This window comes from Haemorhous mexicanus, chromosome 30 (genome assembly GCF_027477595.1).
Source record: "Haemorhous mexicanus isolate bHaeMex1 chromosome 30, bHaeMex1.pri, whole genome shotgun sequence".
Classification (NCBI taxonomy): Eukaryota; Metazoa; Chordata; class Aves; order Passeriformes; family Fringillidae; genus Haemorhous; species Haemorhous mexicanus.
In genome coordinates, this window is record NC_082370.1 from 663,108 (window position 1) to 686,641 (window position 23,534).

Below are 23,534 nucleotides of genomic sequence, written 5' to 3' on the forward strand. Positions count from 1 at the left end.
CTAAAAGAGGGGAGATTTAGGTGAGATTTATGGAAGAAATTCCTCCCAGTGGGAGTGGTGAGGACCTGGCACAGGTTGCCCAGAGAAGCTGTGCCTGCCCCATCCCTGGGAGTGTCCAATGCCAGGCTGGACACGGCTTGGAGCATCCAGGACTAGTGGAAGGTGTGACTGCCCGTGGCACCAGGGTAGAATACAACAATTTTTAAGGTCCCTTCCAACCCAAAGCATTCCATGATTCAAACTTTGATGCCACAGGTGCCTTTTCTCTGTTAATACCTTAAAGGTTGGGCAGCCCACTGCAAAAACTGCTCTCCCTCTGCTGCAGCTTTCTGGGTTCAGGATATTTCTGGAGATATGCAGACTTTGATTCTCCCGTTTTCCCTGTGCTTTGTGGGGTAAGTCCAAGGTGAGCTGCAGAGCTGTGCTGAGGCCCCTGGAGCTGGTCCTTTCCCAGATCTCCAGGGTGGCAGCAGCACGAGCTGCTGCCCCTCCTGCAGCAGTCCGATGTGCTGGGATGTGTGGTGGGACAGTGACCCCTTCCAGGGCCAGCACTGTGCTGGGAGGCAGTGCAGGGAGAGGCTGGGCTGCTGCTGCAGCTCTGGCAGGTGCAGCCACGTGCCATGGACGAATTGCTCAGCTGTGAGGATTCTTCTTCCCCTCCTATTCCAGCAAGTCAGAATAGCTGGGTTAAAGGCAAAAACACAGGTTTTGAGGGGTAAAGAACATCAAAGGGGAAGCACTGTCCAGACTCTGAGCCTCACATCAATAAAGTCGGGTAGTTGGTGCCACATTTAGATCCATCCCTACTCTTATACAACAAATCTGTTGTTAAAACAGTCGTGCTAGGGAGAGGTTTACAGGCTCACTGATAATTTAGCTTATTCCCTAAGTGGCTTCTCTTTTTGTGCATAAATTATATCATTCTATGCCCAGTTTTTTAAACTGTTTTGGGAAGTTAAAGAGACCCCTCAAGCCTGAAACTCTGGATTTGAGGGCTGCCGAAGGGATTTTGTACCCGAGTCCATTTTCTGAGGAGTTTCATTTCAGATATCTGATTTCTACGAAACAAAGAACAGCCTGCTTGTGTGTCAGACCCCTTTACGGTCTCTGAATCCATGAACCCCAAAGCATTTGGATATAATTCCAGCATATTTCTATGTAACACACAGATAAATCACTCCTGAGCCAGCAGCTCTTTCCTCAGTGGAAGTGGGATTGTGGGGAAGCTGCTTAAAATTGCTGGTGGATTCTTCATCTTTGGCCTCCACTTGGGAAGGTGTCATTTACTCCTCCAAACACTTGGTACTGGTTTTTCACAGGATTTCACAACAGAGATATTTTTGTTCCATTAATGAGTGAAACCAGTAGTGGGCAATTTTGTTGCAGGCTATACAGAAAAGCTTTGTGCTGAAAGACATAATGTACACATTGATTCAGGATGGCTGAGTCCTGTGAACAATTCAGCATTGTTGGGAAATGATTTGCTGCTGTTGATCTATCAGGATGAAACTGTCCATGTCAATCCACTGGAAAAATGTTTGTTGAATAATAGCCAGCTTCTTCTTCCTGAATTAGCATTTTGCATATTCCCACTAGCTATTTTTAGTAACTTGATATATATTTGAATCCCCGTATATTTCACATGTTTGAATTCCTATATATTTCACATTTCTTTAGCTTTAGATATATCACTTAAATTTGTGATCAAGAAGAGAAATGCCACATAATGGTGTTTAGGTTCTTGAGACATAATGATGCTTAGGCTCTTGAGAGAATTGGCCTCTAATTCTCAGGATTATTGGCAAAATAGCCCACCCCCCAAAAATCTCCTCTTCCCAAACAGGATGTAGATTCTGTGGCAGTTGAAATTTGTATTATTAAACTCCTTGAGCAAACCAGAATGGCTCCCAGTGGAGAGCAAAGACATTCTAAGTATAGCCAAGACTAAATTCTCAGGTCTGGGTTTTCTCTGCTCAATTCCCACTTGATTATCTCCTGTAATATTTAAACTTCATGCCATGCCATAATTATTTAATAAAAAGTAAATATAAAATGTATCTCAGTGGAGAATGTGACCTTTTACCTTCATGTTGTTATACCAAAGGCAGACAGGGACAAACAGGGAACAGGGACAAACAGGGAACCTGGATCAGTGTCTGTCTCATATGCTGGGTTCTTCTGGTGCAGAAGATGGTTCTCCTGTGAGGTGCTCAAGATATTTTGGATCATTCAAGAAGAACCATCAACATCTCTTATCATCAGGGGTTTTCAGCTGTGCCAGTGCCAGTTATTTTAAAAAATAAAGATGTTTTTTCCCTCCCAAAAGAACCACAAATGCTACAAGAAGGTCTAAGCCAGTCCTGATTGAGGATACTGCTCAAGGACTTACATATGTTACTTATTAAATGTGTCATGAAATTCCTCACAGAATCCTCAGCATGAATGTGCCATTTGTGTTAAAATGTGCATTCTGAAGAATAAAGGAATTCAGAGAAAAGCATCCCTGTAACTATGCTGGTGCTCAGTGGCACTGCTGAGGTGTTGGAGGCAGGCAGAGCCCGAGCACACAGAATGCTGTGAGCTGACTTTTGGGTTCTGCACCAATTTAAATTGGAGTCTGAATAATGAGAAATTTGAGTGTTATTGCAGTGATTTCCTAGCAGAGACTAGGAATGTGTCTGAAGTTTTCTAAATCATCAGAGATGCCAGTAGGGCTCTGCCAGCTATTGCTAACTGAGGATCTGGGTCAAAATATCCTGGTTTATCCACCAGAGATTAAGATCATTACAGGGAAGTGGCAGCGTATGCAGAACACACGAGTGGGGAAGGGAGTGTGTCTAATGAATAGCTGTGCCCTACTTCAGGACTGCAAAACATTGGGGGCGTGTGTGGAATGTGTTTGTTAGAGGAGCAAACACTGTCTGATTCTGGCTCTGTAACCAGCAGGAGAAGACCTGTTCTGGTGTGGATTGGTCTCATAATTTGAATATTGCTGTCATGGTTTTGTCCAGAGTGAAACATTCATCCTTAAAGGAGTATTTTGTGACAGTGCTGCTGCATCTTGCAAATTATTCATTCAGCCCTTGATAGAGGATGAGGAGTCAGCCAGGGAGACAGGAGCAGTTTTAAGTGCAGAAGTTGTGATTTCTTTGTTGCCCTGTTGAGACAGAGCCATATAAAAATAAATGTTTAGATACAGTCATATAATGTGGTGGGGTTTGATGTTTTCCTTCCAGCTTTAAATGAACCTACCATAGATTACGGCTTCCAAAGGCTGCAGAAGGTCATCCCAAGACATCCTGGGGACCCTGAAAGATTAGCTAAGGTAAAATAATTTTAAGCATTTCACTCAGCCCGCCAAATGTGTTTTTTCACTTCTAGTCACAAAAGAGACACAATTATATCTTAAATGACAATCACATCAGAATTCACCAATTAGCTGTAAATCCGGCAAGAAGGGGATTGTGTAGAACCCACAGAGATTTTTGTATGTTAGAGTTCAAACATTCTCTGTGTAATTTTGCTGCTAAATTGAGTCCAGTGAACGTTCCCAGTTCATTGTCCTTGTGCTCTGCCCTATCCCTGGTGTCACATCCCCGAGCCCAAATGCTGTGTCCATGCCGAGGGCTGCACTGAATCCTGCACGTGTGTCCATGCCATGGAATGCACTGAATCCTGCATGTGTGTCCATGCCAAGGGATGCACTGAATCCCACATGTGTGTCCATGCCAAGGAATGCACTGAATCCTGCACGTGTGTCCATGCCAAGGAATGCACTGAATCCTGCATGTGTGTCCATGCCAAGGGATGCACTGAATCCCACACGTGTGTCCATGCCAAGGGATGCACTGAATCCTGCACGTGTGTCCATGCCAAGGAATGCACTGAATCCTGCACGTGTGTCCATGCCAAGGAATGCACTGAATCCTGCATGTGTGTCCATGCCAAGGGATGCACTGAATCCTGCACGTGTGTCCATGCCAAGGAATGCACTGAATCCTGCACGTGTGTCCATGCCAAGGAATGCACTGAATCCTGCCTGTGTGTCCATGCCAAGGGATGCACTGAATCCTGCACGTGTGTCCATGCCAAGGAATGCACTGAATCCTGCACGTGTGTCCATGCCAAGGGCTGCACTGAATCCCGCATGTGTGTCCATGCCAAGGGATGCACTGAATCCCACATGTGTGTCCATGCCGAGGGATGCACTGAATCCTGCACGTGTGTCCATGCCAAGGAATGCACTGAATCCTGCATGTGTGTCCATGCCAAGGGATGCACTGAATCCCGCATGTGTGTCCATGCCGAGGGATGCACTGAATCCCACATGTGTGTCCATGCCAAGGGATGCACTGAATCCTGCACGTGTGTCCATGCCAAGGGATGCACTGAATCCCACATGTGTGTCCATGCCAAGGGATGCACTGAATCCTGCACGTGTGTCCATGCCAAGGAATGCACTGAATCCTGCACGTGTGTCCATGCCAAGGAATGCACTGAATCCTGCCTGTGTGTCCATGCCAAGGGATGCACTGAATCCTGCACGTGTGTCCATGCCAAGGGCTGCACTGAATCCTGCACGTGTGTCCATGCCAAGGAATGCACTGAATCCCACATGTGTGTCCATGCCAAGGAATGCACTGAATCCTGCACGTGTGTCCATGCCAAGGGATGCACTGAATCCTGCACGTGTGTCCATGCCAAGGGCTGCACTGAATCCCGCATGTGTGTCCATGCCAAGGGATGCACTGAATCCCACATGTGTGTCCATGCCGAGGGATGCACTGAATCCCACATGTGTGTCCATGCCAAGGGATGCACTGAATCCTGCACGTGTGTCCATGCCAAGGGATGCACTGAATCCTGCATGTGTGTCCATGCCAAGGAATGCACTGAATCCCACATGTGTGTCCATGCCAAGGGATGCACTGAATCCTGCATGTGTGTCCATGCCAAGGGATGCACTGAATCCTGCACGTGTGTCCATGCCAAGGGATGCACTGAATCCCACATGTGTGTCCATGCCAAGGGATGCACTGAATCCCACATGTGTGTCCATGCCAAGGAATGCACTGAATCCTGCCTGTGTGTCCATGCCGTGGGCTGCACTGAATCCCACGCGTGTGTCCATGTAAAGGGATCCATTGAAATCCCCGGGGGAGCGGCGCCGTCTGGGGTTTGTCTCCGTGTTTGGTGCTGCTGAGGTGGAGCAGGTTCAGGACTCTGGAGAGCTCCGGGTCATGGAGGAACCCGGCACTCGGCACGGCCGAGCCGGGGATCAGCCCCCGCTGGCTCCAAAGGGACTCCTGGTTTGGGAGGCTGGGCGCGCCCCACTGGGAGGGCTGAAATTCCTCATGTACCTGGCAAATAACACCTGAACACAGCACCTGAATGCACCTGGGCTTCAGCGTGACCACACACAAACACTGGAGTCACTTGAGAGAATACTAGCTCGTGGTTTTATCTATTTACCTATTCTATTCTATTCTATTCTATTCTATTCTATTCTATTCTATTCTATTCTATTCTATTCTATTCTATTCTATTCTATTCTATTCTATTCTATTCTTTGTATTTTTTTTTTTCTTTTACTTTAGGCTAGTCTAGTCTATTCTGCCTTATTATTTTCTTTTATCCTGTTCTATTTTATTTTACCATTTTATTTTATTTATTGTCTTTAGTTATTTGTTTGTATTTTATTTGTATTATATGTATTTATTACATATTTATTTAATTAATTGTATTTTGTGTTTATTTTTTATTTATTATAAATTTATTTTATTGTTATTTTATTTGTATCTTTTTATTTAATTTATTATATATTTATTTTTATTTTTGTTTATTTATTTTCTTATTTATTATATATTTATTTTACTTCATTTTATTGACCAGAGCTATTTTTGCCTTTACAACACCTCTTTCCCTGTGCCCCACAGGAGATGCTGCTGAAAAGAGCTGCTGACCTGGTCGAGGCCCTGTACGGGACACCCCACAACAACCAGGTCAGGCTGCAGGGGGTGGGGCGGTGCAGCCCGGCCCCGGGGGCTTCCTGGGGGGTTCCTGGGAGGTTCCCGGGGGCTCCTGGGGGGTTCCCGTGGGGTTCCTGGGGGGTTCCCGTGGGGTTCCTGGGGGACTCCCGGGGGGCTCCTGGGGAGTTCCCAGAGGGTTCCTGGGGGACTCCTGGGAGGTTCCCAGGGGGTTCCCAGAGGTTCCCGGGAGGTTCCTAGGGAGGGGGGGGTTCCTGGGGGGTTCCCAGGAGGTTCCTGACAGGTTCCCGGGGGTTCCCAGGAGGTTCCAGACAGTTTCCCAGGGGGTTCCCAGGAGGTTCCCAGGAGGTTCCTGGGGGGTTCCCAGAAGGTTCCTGACAGGTTCCCGGGGGTTCCTGGGGGGTTCCTGGGAGGTTCCTGACAGGTTCCCGGGGGTTCTCAGGAGGTTCCCGGGGGGTTCCCGTTGCTCCTTTCCTGCCTGAGCTGTGCCCCGTTGTTCCTCGGCAGGAGCTGATCCTGAAGCGCGCGGCCGACATCGCCGAGGCGCTGTACAGCGTGCCCCGCAACCCCGCGCAGATCCCCGCGCTGCCCAGCTCCCCTGCCCACAGCTCCATGATGGGCATCAACTCCTATGGCAGCCAACTGGGCGTCAGCATCTCCGAGTCAGCGCAGGGCAACAACCAGGGTGAGCCCCGGAGCTTCCCTGCACTCTGGAAACCCCAACCCAGTCACCTTCCGATGGCTTTTCCCAGATCTGATTGCCAACCTCTCCCTGTGCCAGCGGTGCCTTTAACTCTGGGCATTGCTGCCAGGGCTCTGTGTACAAATCCCCAGTGGGACGGGGCTGCTGAGGGACCCCTCTCGAGCTGTTCTGTTTTCCAGCATCACTCTCATTCCATGGTTATGGCAATGGGAAGGTGCCAGCAGCTCACATCCCCAGCAGCAAAGAACTCAATGTTACAACTCACTTTAAAAGTTTTTTGAGCAATCACACAAAGCAGAAGCACATTGACAGTATTTATATCTGTATAGTATATATTCTAAATTGACAGTGGTTCCATCCAACCACTGTAAGCACAGGTACCTTTGGTTAAACAAGGTTTGCTTATTTCAAATACAACACCTGCTTGTGAGCCTTCAAACACAATGCTCAGAGCTCCATTATTAAGCTTCAAACTTCCTAGTATCTCACTAGATAGACTTTTCTGTAGCTTAGGGAGTTATTCTAGACAAGCATTAATACACAGACCATTGTTCTATCTGTCCTCACTTTTCTAGTTATATAATTTTTCTGCTGACCAATCTCATGGCTGCAGCTTAGCTCCAGTCACAGTTCTGCTGTCTCTGAGGCTGCCTTTTGCAGCTTTCCCAAGGCCCTCTGATTTTGTGGATTCCCACAATTCCCCCTCTTGGTTCACCTAAAAAGAAGCTTTCCCAAAACCCTCTGATTTTATAGATTCCCACACTGGGCATCCCAAAGGGTGGTGCTGCCCCTGTGTCTTATCTGAAATAATCTTTGATTACTTTCGATACCAATTCACTCCTGAATTCCCTCCCTCCCCCTCAAAATATCAATTTTTTTTATTATATCTCTGTTTTCACAAACAGCAATGGCAGCAGCTGGAAAAAACCTCACACAGAGGTGGAAAATTTTCCTTTTTTTTTGTTTTTAAGGCAGCTGCTTCAGTATTAATTTTACCAACATTCATACATTGTATGTATTACGTTTAGTCCAGATACACCATTGATTGTGAGGAAAACAACCCATAAAACAATGCATTGACATTGAAAGAATTTTCTTGAAAGAATTTTCAACTTTTCTGCGTCCTGAATATTTTGATTTTTAGCACACACAGACTGTGGTTGATCTCAATAATTGGCTGTGTTTAACACTCTAAAGCAGCAAACCCAGGTCATTTAAAGTTAATTTTCTATCTGCCCACTTAAAATCCATCATGAAGATAATTTTGCTCATTTTTTGAAGGTATTACCAGCCCTGAATTAGAACCTCATGATGTAAACGAGCAGAAATTACCTGATTTGATATACCTAACCATTATACCTAAATAGTGACTACTCTTAATGTAATTCCTGTATCAGTCTCTCTAATGAAAGTTTTTTCATGGAAGGACCCTTTGGCAGCTGGAATAATGCTTTTATCCTTTTATGCTGGTAGCTTTCATTTTTACCTCTCTTTTTGGAGTAAAAAAAGGCTGAATTTTGTCTCTCAAATATTTGTTAGTATTTTTTAATACAACCAAAATGGGTTATACTTATCCAGTTTATTCTTTCTCCCAAGTAGAGGAAATTAAAAGTTAAACTAAAAACTTTATATGGGTTATAATTTCCCATTAGTAATGTACTTGCTTTATCTGTAATTTATCTGTAATTTAACAATTCAACAATAGTTTGAAGAGTGAAACCTCCCCCATTCAATGGCAGAAAATCCCATATATTATAAATTCTACCCCAGATAAACATAAGCACACACAGTGTCGTCTGGGTCTTTGAATGAATTAAAAATTTTAATAAATCAAATTTTATTGGGAAAATGTACATTGGATCACTTCAAAAAGTTGGTTCAGAACTTTAACTGCAGGAAAAACCACTGAATTTATTGGTGTTGCCTAAACCTTTTAAATAATCTGGATTTTGATGGCATTTATTAAGGCAGAGGATGTGCAGGAGGGAGTTTTGAGCCACTCAGGTGTTGTGAAACGTGCTTTATTTCCAGGTTACATCCGTAACACCAGCAGCATCTCCCCCCGGGGGTACTCGTCCAGCTCCACCCCGCAGCAGTCCAGCTACAGCACGTCCAGCAGCAGCATGAACGGCTACAGCAACGTGCCCATGGGCAACCTGGGCGTGCCCGGCTCGCCCGGCTTCATCAACGGCTCCCCGAGCGGCTCCCCCTACGGACGTACGGCCCTGCCTGTCTGTCCTGACCTGTCTGTCCTGACCTGTCTGCCCTGACCTGTCTGCCCTGACCTGTCTGCCCTGCCCCAGAACGCCGAGTGGCTCGGGGCACACCCAGCCACAGGCCCCCTGCCCAGAAACACCAAATGGCTCAGGGCAGATAGAGCCAAAGGCTCTCCTTGGCAGAGATCTGCTCCCCTGCCCAGAAATACCAAATGGCTCAGGGCACATAGAGCCAAAGGCTCTCCTTGGCAGAGATCTGCTCCCCTGCCCCAGAAATACCAAATGGCTCAGGGCACACCCAGCCAAAACACCCTGCCTCAGAAACCACTAAATGGATCAGGGCACATCCAGCCACAGGCTCTCCTTGGCAAGGATCTGCCCCCCTGTCCCAGGAACACCAAATGCTTCAGGGCACATCCAGCCAAAGGCTCTCCTTGACAGGGGTCTGCCCCAGTAACACCAAATGGCTCAGGGCACACCCAGCCACAGGCCCCCTGCCCCGGAACACCGAGTGGCTCGGGGCACATCCAGCCAAAGGCTCTCCTTGGCAAGGATCTGCCCCAGAAACTATTAAATGGCTCAGGGCCCATCCAGCCACAGGAACCCTGCCCCACAAATACCAAATGGATCAGGGCACATAGAGCCAAAGGCTCTCTTTGGCAGAGATCTACCTCCCTGCCCCAAAACACTGAATGGCTTGGGGCACACCCAGCCAAAGGCTCTCCTTTGGCAGGGCTCTGCCCCTCTATTGTAAATCAAAGGCGACTCTGACGAAGGGGAGAGAATGATGAGGAGGACTCCACGGATATCAGAAGGCTAATTAATTACTTCATCATACTGTATTATATACATTTCATGTAAACTGAGTCTGCCAAGCACGCAGCCCTGCACACACTGCTCACACTGCCCAGAATCTCATGACTGTCAGCCCAGAGTCCTGACACACACACACACACACCTGGCCCTGACAGGCCAAGGAAACAAAACTCCATCCCTGTGGGTAAACAATCTCCATATTGCATTCTGCTTTGGCACAAACACAGGCACAGCAAGTGATAAGAATTGTGTTTTCCCTTTCTCTGAGGTTCAGAGAATGTGAAACCCAGAAATCCTTGGGAAGAATTGTGCCTTGCTTTTCTCTGTGAACAGAAATGTGGCGACAGCCCCTTGCCCCAGAAACTAGCAAATGCGTCAGGGCACATCCAGCCACAGGCTCTCTTTGGGGCTGGGTGTCTTTGGGTACCAACGAGAAAAGGCTCCCATTTTCTGAGTGTTGAACTTTATTTTCCTCTGTTTTTTATCCTTATGCGCATTCCTGAATGGCAAAGCCACTGTGGGAAATGAGGTGCAATTTGCAGCTTTATTGAGCAAGTAGCCACTGCTCTTAGCACAGAGACTTTGCAAGTCCTGGGTAAAAGCCACTCTAAAATAATCTTCATGAGTTTGAAGGCATTATCAATACCTGAGAGCTGAATTGGGGATTAATATCCTGTGAAACCATATTAACTTCATAACCAGAAGTATAACATATAATATAATTAATCTCTCAATTTCTGCTTGTTTTACCATGAACAGCCACTTTTCCTTCCATACCTTGATTTCCCTTTGTCTAGGGAATGTGTGAAAAACAAGAAAAAAAATGTATACACCACGAGCTATGGTGAAAGTTAATAATTAAATATATGCAGTATATGTACATATATATAAACAGGATGAAGAGCTAAACTTCTTCTTCTTCTTCTTAATATTATTATTATTATTATTATTATTATTATTATTATTATTATTATTATTATTATTATTATTACCCCCTCTTCTGGGGCTTTCCATAAGGAAGGGACCAGGTCTCTCTTGTGTTATTGTGCTTTCAAACTAATACTACCAAGAGAAGTGGGAATTCACATGCAATATTGTTATTTATTCCTCCTTTTGCTGAGGAATGGCTGATATTGTTCTGGAAGCTCAGCAAACAGTTCCTGGACAAGTTATTGGACATAGAAAGGGGCTCTTTTCTTGCAAGGCACTTCTTTAAAAAGTAGCCAATTTAGAGTAAAACCTAAGCAGCAGCTTGAAACCAAAGAAAATTAAGTTTTAAAAACCTGGGGAAGACTCAGGATTTGCCAACCCTTTCCAAATTCCAAGGACACTGCAGTGGGTAGGACATTACAGCTCCTACTGACTCTGCTTTTCCCTTGATGATTTTCAATTCTCTGGCCCCCTCGCCCTTAATTTTGAAAGAAATAAGCAGTTTTTTCTGAACAATTCAGTTTAACTCCCTCTCTAATTCAGACTTACTCCAATTATACTCACTGAGAGAATGAGACCTCCTTTGAGAGGTAAAACAAGGAATCAGACAGTGGATTCCTGAAACAGTTTTACCAAATTCCTGATGAGAAATTCCTTTTTTTCCTTTGGCAGTGATGTCTTCAAGTCCAACAGTTGGCTCCTCCAGCACTTCTTCCATCCTCCCGTTCTCCTCCTCGGTGTTCCCTGCAGTCAAACAGAAGAGTGCCTTTGCTCCTGTCATCAGACCCCAGGGCTCCCCCTCCCCCGCCTGCTCCAGCGGCAACGGGAACGGCTTCAGAGGTGAGCAAAGAGCTCCTGCTCATTCCCAAAAGTGGAATCTGCTCCTGCTCATTCCCATCTGAGTGGAATCTGCTCCTGCTCATTCCCATCCCAGTGGAATGTGCTCCTGTTCATTCACACCAAAGCTTCCATTGGGAAAACCACCTTAGTGCCCCCAGCCACCACTGAGTGCCCCCAGCCACCACCTGAGTGCCACCAGGCATCACCCTGAGTACCACCAGGCACCACTGAGTGCCACCAGGCATCACCCTGAGTGCCACCAGGCACCACTGAGTGCCACCAGGCATCACCCTGAGTGCCACCAGGCACCACTGAGTGCCACCAGGCATCACCCTGAGTGCCACCAGGCACCACTGAGTGCCACCAGGCATCACCCGAGTGCCATCACGTGGCTACTACAGGGCTCAGGAGCGAAAGCCTGCCCCAGCCCAGCTGGTTAAAGGATTAACCCAAGCTTTTGGCTTTAGAGCAGGGGCCAGGCACTGATTTCCACAGGAAGGCTCTGACCCAATGAGTTTCAGCCCCAGAATGGTTTGGGCTGGGAAAGGACCTTAAAGCTCCAGTTCCAACCCCCATCCAGGCAGGGACACCTTTCCCTGGAATATGGGGGAATATCAGCTCTTTCATGGGGAATGACTTCTCCTCAGGCTTGGGGGACTTGTTAAACAGAGCAGAGTTAATCCCCAGCTCTGTCCAGAACACAAACCTGTTGCAAGATTTAGGCTCAGCCCGGGAATTGAGCCCCACAGCCCATTTACAGCCCTTTAAAAGGTGATCTGTGAAACAAATGTGAGCAGTAAGATAAGAATGGAAACCTGTACCCAATTCTTGCTTTTAACAGGCTGGGGGGGTGTACATAAATATGCTCCAAGTCTCCATAAAAAATGCCTTTATAGGGCCTGGGAAGTCATTTGGCTCCTTCAGACTTCACTGGAGATAGCCTAGGAAACACAGCTCTGGGAATTGAGCCGTGCCAAGAGCCAGTGGTAATTCCAAATGAGCCCCACAAACAGCACCTGTTTGGCTGGGTGTGACAGAAACCCTTAGCTGGGCCACAGGAACTTGCCGAAAGTGTGATTATTGTACGTAATAAGGAAATTCTAAGTGTGCTGAACAAAAACAGGAACATTTTTAAAAGCTAAGTCAGAGAATTCTGAAACAGCTTCTTCCCCTGCCCCAATTACAAGAAAATCCACGCTTTCCTATGGTAATTTCCTTCCCATGAATGGCTGGATCCATTGATCTCACCATGTGAATGAACAGATTTAAGTCTGCTTTAAACTTGTCTAACTGTTTTGTAAAGAAGGCCTAAATATGAAGGAGTTACCTGAGGTGGTGCTAAAGACAAATCAGAGAGAAAACCACTCTGGCAGCTTCTGGAAGACAGAAAAAGGACAGATTAAGAAACTACTGAAATATTTAAATTAATAATTTTCCTTGAGGTAACACTCAATGCTCTGCTTAGAAGGAGTTTATCTCTTTCAACCTATACAAAAATAAAGCACTAGAGACCAGCTGGTGCCATCTATGCCATTTCGTGATCACAACGTATTTCATCCAGTCTATAAATCAGTAATCAATGAGAGATTCTAAAAATTGAGCTTTAATATTAAATATAACAAAATCTCAAAGCTAAAACCTGACATCCATCCATGTCTACTGACCAGAGTCCAGTCCTGAGCTGGTCAGGATTAATCTATGAGTTAAGGTTGTGAATAATTGCTGAATTAGCAAAATCAGAGATAAATGGATACAGAATTTATTAACCACATCCCTTTCTTGGTGGGATTTCCACCTGTACACCAACACAAACAGAAGTACACTCATAAACTTAAGTATCCAACACTGAACTGGTCAGTGACAGAGCGAGAAGAGACAGGGTTTGTTACGCCAGCTCTTGGTAACTATTGTGCTCTTTCAGCCAGGGATGCAAATTCCAGCTGAAATATTTAAATTGATGCAAGCTGGGGAGCACATGCTTTGGAAAGGATCCAGGTACACGCAGCCTGATATCCAAATTAACGTTCCCACAGTGCTGACAGACAGATGTGGCCAAAAAGTCAACAGGAGGCTCCCAGAGAGGCTTCTTGCCTGGACTGAGGCAGTGGGAGATGGATAATGCCCCCTGCCATGGCACCCCCTGGGGCTAGAAACCAGGGATAGGTGTGCTGGGCATGGAATTTAGGATTTATTTACTTATTTATCAAACTTAGCTAGCCAAAAATGCTGCTGGAGAGACAATAGCAAAAGCACAGGGCAAGCAGTGAATACGTGCAGGCCCCTTTCCAAAGCCCATTCACTCCGAATTTCCCCACCCATAACATGTGGAAAACATCTCCTCAATATATAATATTCATATATATATTATAGACTTGTATATCTACATTTAGAGGATGGTAATCTTCTCCTTCTCCTTCTCCTTCTCCTTCTCCTTCTCCTTCTCCTTCTCCTTCTCCTTCTCCTTCTCCTTCTCCTTCTCCTTCTCCTTCTCCTTCTCCTTCTCCTTCTCCTTCTCCTTCTCCTTCTCCTTCTCCTTCTCCTTCTTCTCCTTCTTCTTCTTCTCCTTCTTCTTCTTCGTCTTCTTCGTCTTCGTCTTCTTCTTCTTTGTTGTCTTCATCGTCTTCGTCTTCTTCCTCATCTTCATCCCCTCCTTCACCAGTCCCTCAGAGCATGCCACTCCTAACAGGCAGCAATGAAAATCTAGATTAGAGCTTCCATGTCTGTTGACCACAGCAGTATTTAAGCCTGGATTAAAACCAGTCTAAACAGGAGCAGCTGTGCAATGCTCCTCCTCAGATTTGCATTCCCATTATTCCAGCAGTTTACAGGGAGTAGTTTTTTCCCAAGAATGTATTTTAGGAGGATATGCTCCCTGTGAGGGCAGGGAGGGGCTGGGATGGAATTCCCAGGGAAGCTGTGGCTGTCCCAGCCCTGGCAATGTCCAAGGCCAGGTTGGAGCAGCCTGGGACAGTGGGAGGTGTCCCTGCCATGGCAGGGCTGGATGAGATCAGCTGTAATGTCCCTTCTAACCCAAACCATTCCATGATCTTGGAGTTCAGCACTAATCCCCTTCCCAGTTCTCCCATTTGAATTGCAGCAAGTCCTTTTCCACTCCAAGACAATTTTCCAAAGGCCACTTGTACTCACCAGGCTTGTGATCATTATTAATTACACCCATTAAAGGTGCCCATCACCAGATCATCTGGGTGCTACCCATCTTGGATTATTTATTTATAAAAAAATTCTCCAACCTTGTGACAATTTTAATCAAGTGTTTCAGTTGATAATTGCAAGCTGTCAAGGTTAATACAATAAGGCTCATCTCTAATTCTTTTTCCATTTCCCTCCAAGAGAAAAAAAAAAGACCCTCTGGGATAATGACTGGTGGTTGCTATATTCCCAACTCATCAGGGAGTGTCCTGCATTGAACCACTTTTATTGAAAAGTTACATCGATTCAATATATAGTAATACAGGCAAAAATAATTACAGCTTTGCTAGCAGTGTAAGACCTTAATCCAAACCTCCCAAACATTCAATAAAAAGCGATCCAGGCTGGGAATAGGCTTTTGACAGTGCAGCCCCAACGGGGAGTGGAGGTGGGGTGGAAATGGGCAGAGCAGGGTGTGTGAAAAGAGAGAGAAGCTGAGAGATGAGCAGGGGAAAACCAGGTGAGAATTCCAGCCAATATTCCTCCACCGACTCATTCTTTGTTGCAGGTGGAGGTGAGACTGAGAATGAAATGCCAGTGACACAAATCAGGCTTTGCTTGAATTTTCTGTGTTATAGAACTTGCTATATCAGACCATGGAATCACAAAATCCCAGGATCATTTGGGTTGGGAGGGACATCAAAACCCATCCAGTGCCCAGGGGCAGGGACACCTTCCACTGTCCCAGGCTGCTCCAAGCCCCATCCAACCTGGCCTTGGACACTTCCAGGGATGGAGAAGCCACAGCTTCTCTGGAAACCTGTTCATTGCAATACATATATTATTTTATTATTAATATCTCTAATCCTACAGTAAAATTATCTTTAATTTAAAGTTAAGCAACTTCCCAAAATGATGGATCTACAAGTTTCCTCAAAATATTTTTGGAAGAGACATGGCAGAAACTCAGGTTTTAGCTTTGATTTGCTTTGCTGGAAGTTTTCCTTGATTAAAAAAAAGTGAAAATACTGTGAATAAAAATAGCATCACAAAAAGCATTTATGCCATTATGGACTGGCTCTCTTGGGAACAAAGCTGAAGCTACACTGGCATCAGCCCCTGAAAGGCTGAAACTAAGCTGTGCTCAGCTGTGCCAGGGGTGCAGCCCCTGTGCCCAGACATCCCACAGGCAGGAAAGGCCATCCCGGGTGGGGACAAGCCAGGCACTGTCTGTGCAGCTGCTCCTTCACTGCTTCAGGCACAGACCCAGCCAGGACCCCTCAGACAAACCCTTGAACTCCTGGATGGCTCTGCCTGGAGCAGAGCACGAGGATCTGCTCCCTGGGACACCTGTGGCATGGAGCCAGCACAGAGCTCGCCTCTTCCTCCAGCCCAGCAGAGCCTGGAGCAGGGCACAAATCCAAGGCTCAACCAAGTTTTCCTTTCTAGGGACAGAGAGGCAGGCATGAGGTCCATAGCCAGCTCTCCATGGCACTCTGGGACACCACCAGCAGGATTATTTTTGGGGTTTGGGGGTGAGGAGAAGGAATGGAGCAGCATCCTTGGTGTCACCAGAAAATCTCTCTTCTAATGCACTCACACATGTCCCAGAAACAGGCATGAAAGTGTTTACCTGCTTTATTTAGGTTTGAAAATATGAGGAACAACAGCAAATTCCAAAGGAATTACAAAAGGTATCTGTTTGACTTTGGGCTGTTGGGTTTCACTTTCCCTTTCAGCTATCTGCTAAAATTGGCAGGGACTTTAGCCCCAGTCAGTAAGAAAATATGAAAATATTTATTTTCCTATTGTGTTAAATCACAGACCATATCCACAGCTGTCTAAAAACACAGCTCTAGTAACAGACTTGTGTTAGCTCAGGAACTTGCCCAAAGCACTTTTTTAAACCCTCTCAAGGAAAGGGTGAGATGAATTCTCAGTGGGACGGGCCTCTAAACACACCAATAATTCCACAAATTGCAGGGAACATAAATCTTTGCAGGATTAGGACCTCGCACTGCAGCGAGGCCCCTTTGAAAACGTGACTGACTCGTTTGTTCTATAAACACATCCAAACTGAACTCACCCCTCAGACCTCGGGGAGCAGCAGCAGTCCCAGGCAGCTCCAAACGCTGCTGCTGCTGCTGGTTACGAGAGCAGAGCTGCAATTAAAGGCAGGAGAGTGACTAATAAATAATTGACATAAGCCCAGTGTTCTGGGAGTGTGCCAGGTAGGGCTGCAGTGACTCAGACACTGGGGCAAACAAAGTGAGGCTGTTTCCACTGGAACCAGACTGGCAAACCCAGCCCTGAGCCTTGGCCGTGACTCAGGGCTTGGAATTCCCTGGCTCAGACTTGTCAGGAGCACAGGGGGAGCTCCCTTTGATCCACACCTTTCCTTGCTCCCAGCCCCTCCAAGCAGATGAGCAGGGTGGGTAGGGAGCACAGACCCTGCTCAGTTTTGGGTTTTGAGGATGGTTTCGAGTGTTCAGCTTGAGAAGTCGGAATCTGGGGACAGTTCTGAGCAATGTCCACCTCCAAGGATTTCTCTCAGAGATAAGAACCCAAAAATGGGAAGGTTTTTCCACAAATGCATGTGAATTGAATTTATCCTCTCACTTTTTCATCCGTTTGGTAACCCTGGTGGGCCTGGAATTTTCACAGAATCAGAAAACCATGGAGTGGTTTGGGAAGGGACCTGAAATCCCACCCAGTGCCACCCTGTCCTGGCAGGGACACCTCCCACTGTCCCAGGGGGCTCCAGCCTGGCCTTGGGCACTGCCAGGGATCCAGGGGCAGCCACAGCTCCCTGGGAATTCCATCCCAGCCCCTACCCACCCTCACAGGAAGAAACTGATTCCTTTTCACCCTGGAACAGCCCTTTGCCCATTGCCTGTGTCACAGTCAGTCCTCACAGTTCTCACTGCAGCACCAAAAGGTTTAAAGACACAAAACCTCTAATTTGACCTCAGATCAGGCCCCTCCTGTGATTCCTGACTGCTCACAGGAGGGCGAAGGGCTCAAATAGATTTTGTTCCATAACATTTTGCCACAATTTCATCTTTTTCACTTTTCTTTTTCAGCCATGACTGGTCTTGTCATTCCCCCGATGTAAGGAAGGGGCAGCTTTGCTGCTCTCCCTCCCTCTTCCTTTTTTTCCTCCGTTTTTTTCATTTTTCTTTTACAGCACAAAACTACTTATTGTGATGGACCACTAAAAAGAAAAAAATAGCACTACAAGCTCTTTTTTGGGGAAAAGCCAGGCCCAGGAAAAAAAAAAAAAAGGAACATTTTTTATGGATTGGATGAGATAGAAGTCGGCATCATTTACCTGTTTCATATTTCTGACACAACCACATCAACTCCTCAAACATTGGGAATGAAGAATCAGCAAGAGCCAGGATGAACAAGAGTTGGCAGAATGGAATTAGAAATGCTAAGTCTTTCCTGGAAGACATGAAAACCTTCCTAAGATTTGTAAAATATTCAAAGGAAAAAAAAGAAATTGGCAAAATGATTCAAGGTTGATATTTTGGATACAATTTGTTTTACTTTGTAGGGGTAAAAAAGTTGAAGTTTCTATTTTCTATGGAGCCTTTCAGATATCGATTTAGTTTATGCAGAAAAACAAATCAACAAAACAGGGTACCAGCATGAAAGGATTTCTAGGACAAACTGACATGAATGATGGAACTTTGGTGTATGTGTGTATTTGCTTATAGTTTAACCTCTTTAAAAAATGTAAGATGTTTTACAATTATTTAAATAAATAAACTTGTAACTTATTGTATGTAGAGGTAGAAATTAAACCCTGTTTTGGATTTTTTCCTCCAGTTGTACAATGAAGACAGATAATGCAAAAATGTAGTGATAAGTTTGAGATATATTATTACTGCTGCAATTGCTCCTCACTTTCCCCCCCTTTACTGAATTCATGTGCAAGGATGTATCGGATTCTTTCTGATTAACAAAACCCTCAGAAACTTTCACCTACACTGTGGTAAACAGCTCAAGTAGGAATTTTTCACCCTCCTCATCTTTCCCCCTTTCAATTTTTTGCTTCAATTAAAATATTCAGGTACTAAGATTAACTGCTAAGTCTCAAAGACCCAGCTGACGAGTGAGTGGCACTTAGGGATTTGAATGAATCGGATTTTTCATGAGGTACTGAGTTTATTTTATAGATTCAATGTATGAATTAGGAGGGGAAGGGTTCTCTGGGGTTTTCCATGTAGTTAGAACACCTTCAGTTCAGTTATGCTTCATATTAAGGGTGCATTTATAAAGGGTGAACATGTATTTGAATGATTTATGCACTTTTATCCTGAGTCATTAAAAATGGTAAGTATTTGCCAGTTATATATTGAAGTCATAGATTCAATTGCTTTGAATTTTTCTGCATTTTAACCTAAAAAAAGAGTTTAGCTCTCCTTTGCAATCTCCTCTCCTGAAACTGGAAGGTGAGGACAAGTCTGATAAAATAAATCATGAATTATCCAACTAAACCAGAGAACACTCAAAAGAATTCGGTTATTGGAAAGCCATTTTTAGTGGGGGGGGGGGAATCACCTACACTACAGAGACCCCTCTAAAAACCACACAATGAATGGCTGCATGGACAATTGCTCCTGTGGAAACATCTTGATGTTAACCAATAAAGCCTAAATAAGGCCCCAGGATCTGAACTTGTCCATTTGCCAGTAGTTTAACGGATGGGTGAGGAAAATTGTCCTTGGTCATCTTTAGGGATGGCAGAAGTTGAGCTGGGTTTGGGATGGTGGAACTGGGACAACTCTTGTGGCTGAGCTCTTCTGGGGCTGTTGTGGGGCTAACTGGGATTAGGAAGAGCCAAAAATCTTCTCTGCAGGTGCACAGCTGGATGGTGATGGGAGGCTGAGGGGGGATGACCGAGGGACAAGGCTTGGGAGAGCAGGGCATGGAATCAGAAAATCCTGGAATGAGGGGGTTGGGAGTGGCCTTACAGCCCTGCCAGGGGCAGGGACACCTCCCACTGTCCCAGGGTGCTCCAAGCCCTGTCCAGCCTGACCTGGGACACTCCCAGAGATTGAACAGTGCTTCCAGGGATGGGGCCAGGTCCCCCAGGCTCCCTTTCGTGGTACAGTGCACAGCTCAGTTCATGGGATAAATCCATTCCCTGCACGTGGAGTTCTGGAGGAGATCTGAGGGGCTGGAGACACCAGCTGGGCTGCTCTGGCCACTCCTAAAACAAGTCCCACTTGCTGGGAAGGAGTTTTGTGTTCCTGACTGTGCTGGGAGGTTCAACAGGGTCTTCATTTGGTGCCTCTCAATGCCATTGAGTCCCATTTTAGGAAGGTGAAGGAGGGTTAATCTCTTCTAAAACTCAAGGCCCAACTTACATCAGCAGAAATGCCAATTTAGAGAGAGATTTGGTGGGAATAATGTGGGTTTAAGGAACATGGATATAATTAATGTTTCACAGTCAGGCTACTGAAACTGTCTGAGTTCCACAAAAAATGAAATAAAATAAATCCCTGTCAGTTATGGCTGCAGGTTGAGTGTCCCTAGGGGTTCTCTGCGTGCCCCTCATGCCACCAGGGATGTGGCAGCCACTGGAGGTCAACCAGCAGCCCTGAAAGCAGGTGAGTTCTGAAACATCCAAGGGTGATGGATGTTAAAAGCTCTGGAGGTGTCAGTGTATCTCTGACAACACCACAGGGTGCAGGGGCTGACCTGGATGTTCCAAACAGCAAAACAGCAACAACAAATCCCCCAAATATTTCATATATCCATAGGTAGTGATATCCCAGCAGGGCTAAGTAGGGAGTCCAAATTCATGTTTGGAATTATGCATTTATCCAGGGATAAAAATGGATTAAGGACTGGAAGAGTTTGGATTAAAACTTCCATAAATTTCAGTCATAACACATTGAGTCCTAATTCCAAAAATCACCTTGGTGGACCAGGCTCATTCTATCAAATCCCTTCCTCCATTCCCACCTACTAAAATCCCCAAACAGCTCGAAAGCATGAAGATTCTGAATATTCCCCCTGCCCTTCTCTGTCCAGGCTACTTCTAAAATTGATCATCAAATGCACTCAATATTCTTTCTGGCAAATATTCCAGATCAGTGGGAATTTCTAGACCACCTGCTGGAGAGCAGCAGTTTGCTACCTTAAATCCTCTTCTTTTTTCTTATCAAATGGGATTTTCATTACAAAATCTCAGTCAGGAAAGTTTCCAACTGAAAAAAAAAAAAGAGATATTTCATGGGAAAGCTGGGTTTTGTCCATCCTTCTGTTTTATTTTTGTTTAGTCAGCACAGGTACATGAAAGAAGGGTCTACCAAATCACTGAAATCTTGGGAAGATTCAGGGGTAAAAATGACAGTCTGGCAATAAAAAATAAAAAAAATTTTAAAAAAAAGAAGAAAGTTTCTGGAACACTGAACATTCCTTTCACCCTTCAGTTATTTTTATTAGTTCTGTCCAGTTGCCTAGTTGCCATGAGTCCAAGTGAAAAAGAGAAACCTCCCTGAAAAGCTGCTCCAAGCATTTGCAGAAGAGGAATTGCCTGTGTTCATGCAAATATGAAAAATCTGGTTTGCTTTGAGCAAAAAAAAAAAAAAAAACAAAATAAAAAAACCAAAACAAATTAAACCTAGGAATTATTTAGAACAGGGATTTTGCTCATGCAGGGAAATCATGGTACTAGAGATGAGTGTAGAATTAATTGAGGTTTACAGAGAAAAACGCCTTTAAATAAACAGAGTCAGGAATCCTTAGCCATGAAAAAGGACTTTGGCAGTGGCGAAACACTCGACCAAAAGGGAGAAGATGATTCCAGAACTGATGTGTGAGAGTTTTTTCCCTGTAAGAAGCAAACTTGTCCTCTTTGAGTGGTTGCTGTTGACAATTCCCTGAGAGTTTTCCTCTTTGCCATTGGGAAGATGAAGGTGTTGCAATAGGTAATGACAAATTTCATCACAACTCCTGAAGAGCTGGTTTGATCTCCCAATTTATCTCAGTAGAGCACCTCCCTCTCCCTCTTTCTTTTCACACTTCCCACCTGCATGGTTTCTCCAAACCATTCCTCCCTCCTGTAATTTAAGGCCTCATTTCTCCCTCCTGTATAGTTTTGGGGTTTGTTTGGGGTTGGCTGGTTGTTTTTTTTTTGATTTTTGTTTTTTGGGTTTTTTTGCTTTGTCAGTTATATCCGGTATGAAGTTGCTATGCACAGAGCTTTTGTAAAGATAGCTTTTTGGGGTTTTGTTTACTGTTTTTAATGGTCCTACTTATGGAAGAATATCTTGTTTGTAAAATGAGTATGTCTACTTCAGTTTTAAACTTTAAATTATCCTAACAAAAAAAAAAAATAAAATTTTTGTACTGTAAATAAGGGGGGAATTATCTTAATTTCAGAGTGTCCAATCTGCTCTTTATCATCTTTATGGGTCACTCACAGTAACAATAACACTTTAAAAATGGTATAAAATGTTATGTGAGAGTTTTTAAATCAAGGTTTTGAAGATTCCCCTGTAAAACATCCAACCACAATTTGGGAGAGCCAGGCTGAGATTATGTTGGGCATGGAATAATGGGATAATTAATGGTCTCTTCTGACCATTCCTTTATTACAAATGGACACCACCTGTGTGAGAGCTCAGTCCTTTTTGGGAGAGGGCAGGACTCAAAGGATTGGACGAGGGGAATCTGGACACCTTTTTGGACACCTCCCCTTTTTGTTATGAGTGTACAGCTGGTCAAAGAACAAAATCAAAATTAAAAGCTGGGACTGACTGAGCCTGGCCTTTCCCTGGACTAAATCTGGGGTTGCTTCTCTTTTAGGCATTTTGCCTTTGTGAAAAACTCTGAGCAAACAACAAACTGATGCTGCAGAGGTGAATCACATTGGCTCCCAAAAATAATTTGGATATATTTACTCCCTCTTGTGCAGAGTGCACATCTCAGCCATAGGGATGGACAAAACAGTGCTGAAAACTGCTTGGAAAACAGTAATTGGCCATTTGAACCAGGAATATTCCATTTCTTCAATGAAAATTACTGGAAAGGTTCAAACAAATGAAAATTTAATGATGAAGGTCACTTTTACTGAAATTTTCGACAGAATGTGAGTCAGTATTTAAATTATTGCCAGATGTCAGTGAAAGCATCTGAAAACAGGAGGCACTATCAGCCCAAAACTGAGGAGAAAACAGAGGTTTTTGGTGACCTGCAGCATTGCTCCTTTCAGGATAATGAGCAATCAGCAGCTGACCCTCATCCCAGCACTGAAACCCAGGCTTTCCACTGTCCTGATGAAATACCCTTCATCTCCTCCTGAACAGAGGCCCATTCTCCTGAAAGTCTTATTCAGCTCTTTCCCCCTAAGAAATTCCAGCAGTGTTTTAAGCGATGATTTTGGTGATACAAGTCCTGGTTCCTGTGAAAGAGATTGTGAGCCTTGAGCAGGGCCCTACTGTGGAGTTCCAGGGAGGAAGTGTGCTGGGCAGATGAAAGCTGGAGATCTGCTGCTCACTCCTGCTTTTCTTACACTGCTGAAGGACCTGATGATGGACAGATACAAACACAGCCCTGGATGTGTCACCCTCTGAGCTGGAGCCTGAGTGACTTCCCAACAAAATGCTGACGGGGGGAGGAAGGAGATGTAGGACAGTTTCAGACCAAAAAATCAAGTTTTTAACTCAAATAAGCACATGAACAACTGCCTCCAAGCCCAGTTAGCTCCGATTATCTAGGATTATCTGCACAGAAATGTCTTGAAAAACAAAAAAATAATTCTCTAGGATCATTGTCATGAATGTATTTCATTATCAGTCTTACTCCATTCTTAAAAAACATTGTGAAAAGAAGTTCTTTGGTCAATGTTAAGACAAATAAATCTCCTCCCAT

At 44.9% G+C, this 23,534-nt stretch overlaps 1 protein-coding gene across 2 annotated transcripts in view; it reads left to right on the plus strand.

The window, feature by feature from the left end:
• The window catches only part of EBF2 (EBF transcription factor 2), a 128,980-nt gene extending 107,708 nt beyond the window's left edge, over window positions 1-21,272 (plus strand). Inside the window, exons 11-16 of one of the 2 annotated variants that reach the window (XM_059870580.1) lie at window positions 3,237-3,325; window positions 5,937-6,002; window positions 6,495-6,672; window positions 8,722-8,907; window positions 11,325-11,492; window positions 17,726-21,272. In XM_059870580.1, the coding sequence (XP_059726563.1) occupies window positions 3,237-3,325; window positions 5,937-6,002; window positions 6,495-6,672; window positions 8,722-8,907; window positions 11,325-11,492; window positions 17,726-17,757 (719 nt within the window). In that variant the 3' untranslated portion in view covers window positions 17,758-21,272. The remainder of the gene's footprint in view (window positions 1-3,236; window positions 3,326-5,936; window positions 6,003-6,494; window positions 6,673-8,721; window positions 8,908-11,324; window positions 11,493-17,725) is intronic. The other variant, XM_059870581.1, reaches the window with a different exon arrangement.
• Window positions 21,273-23,534: the final 2,262 nt, after the last annotated feature.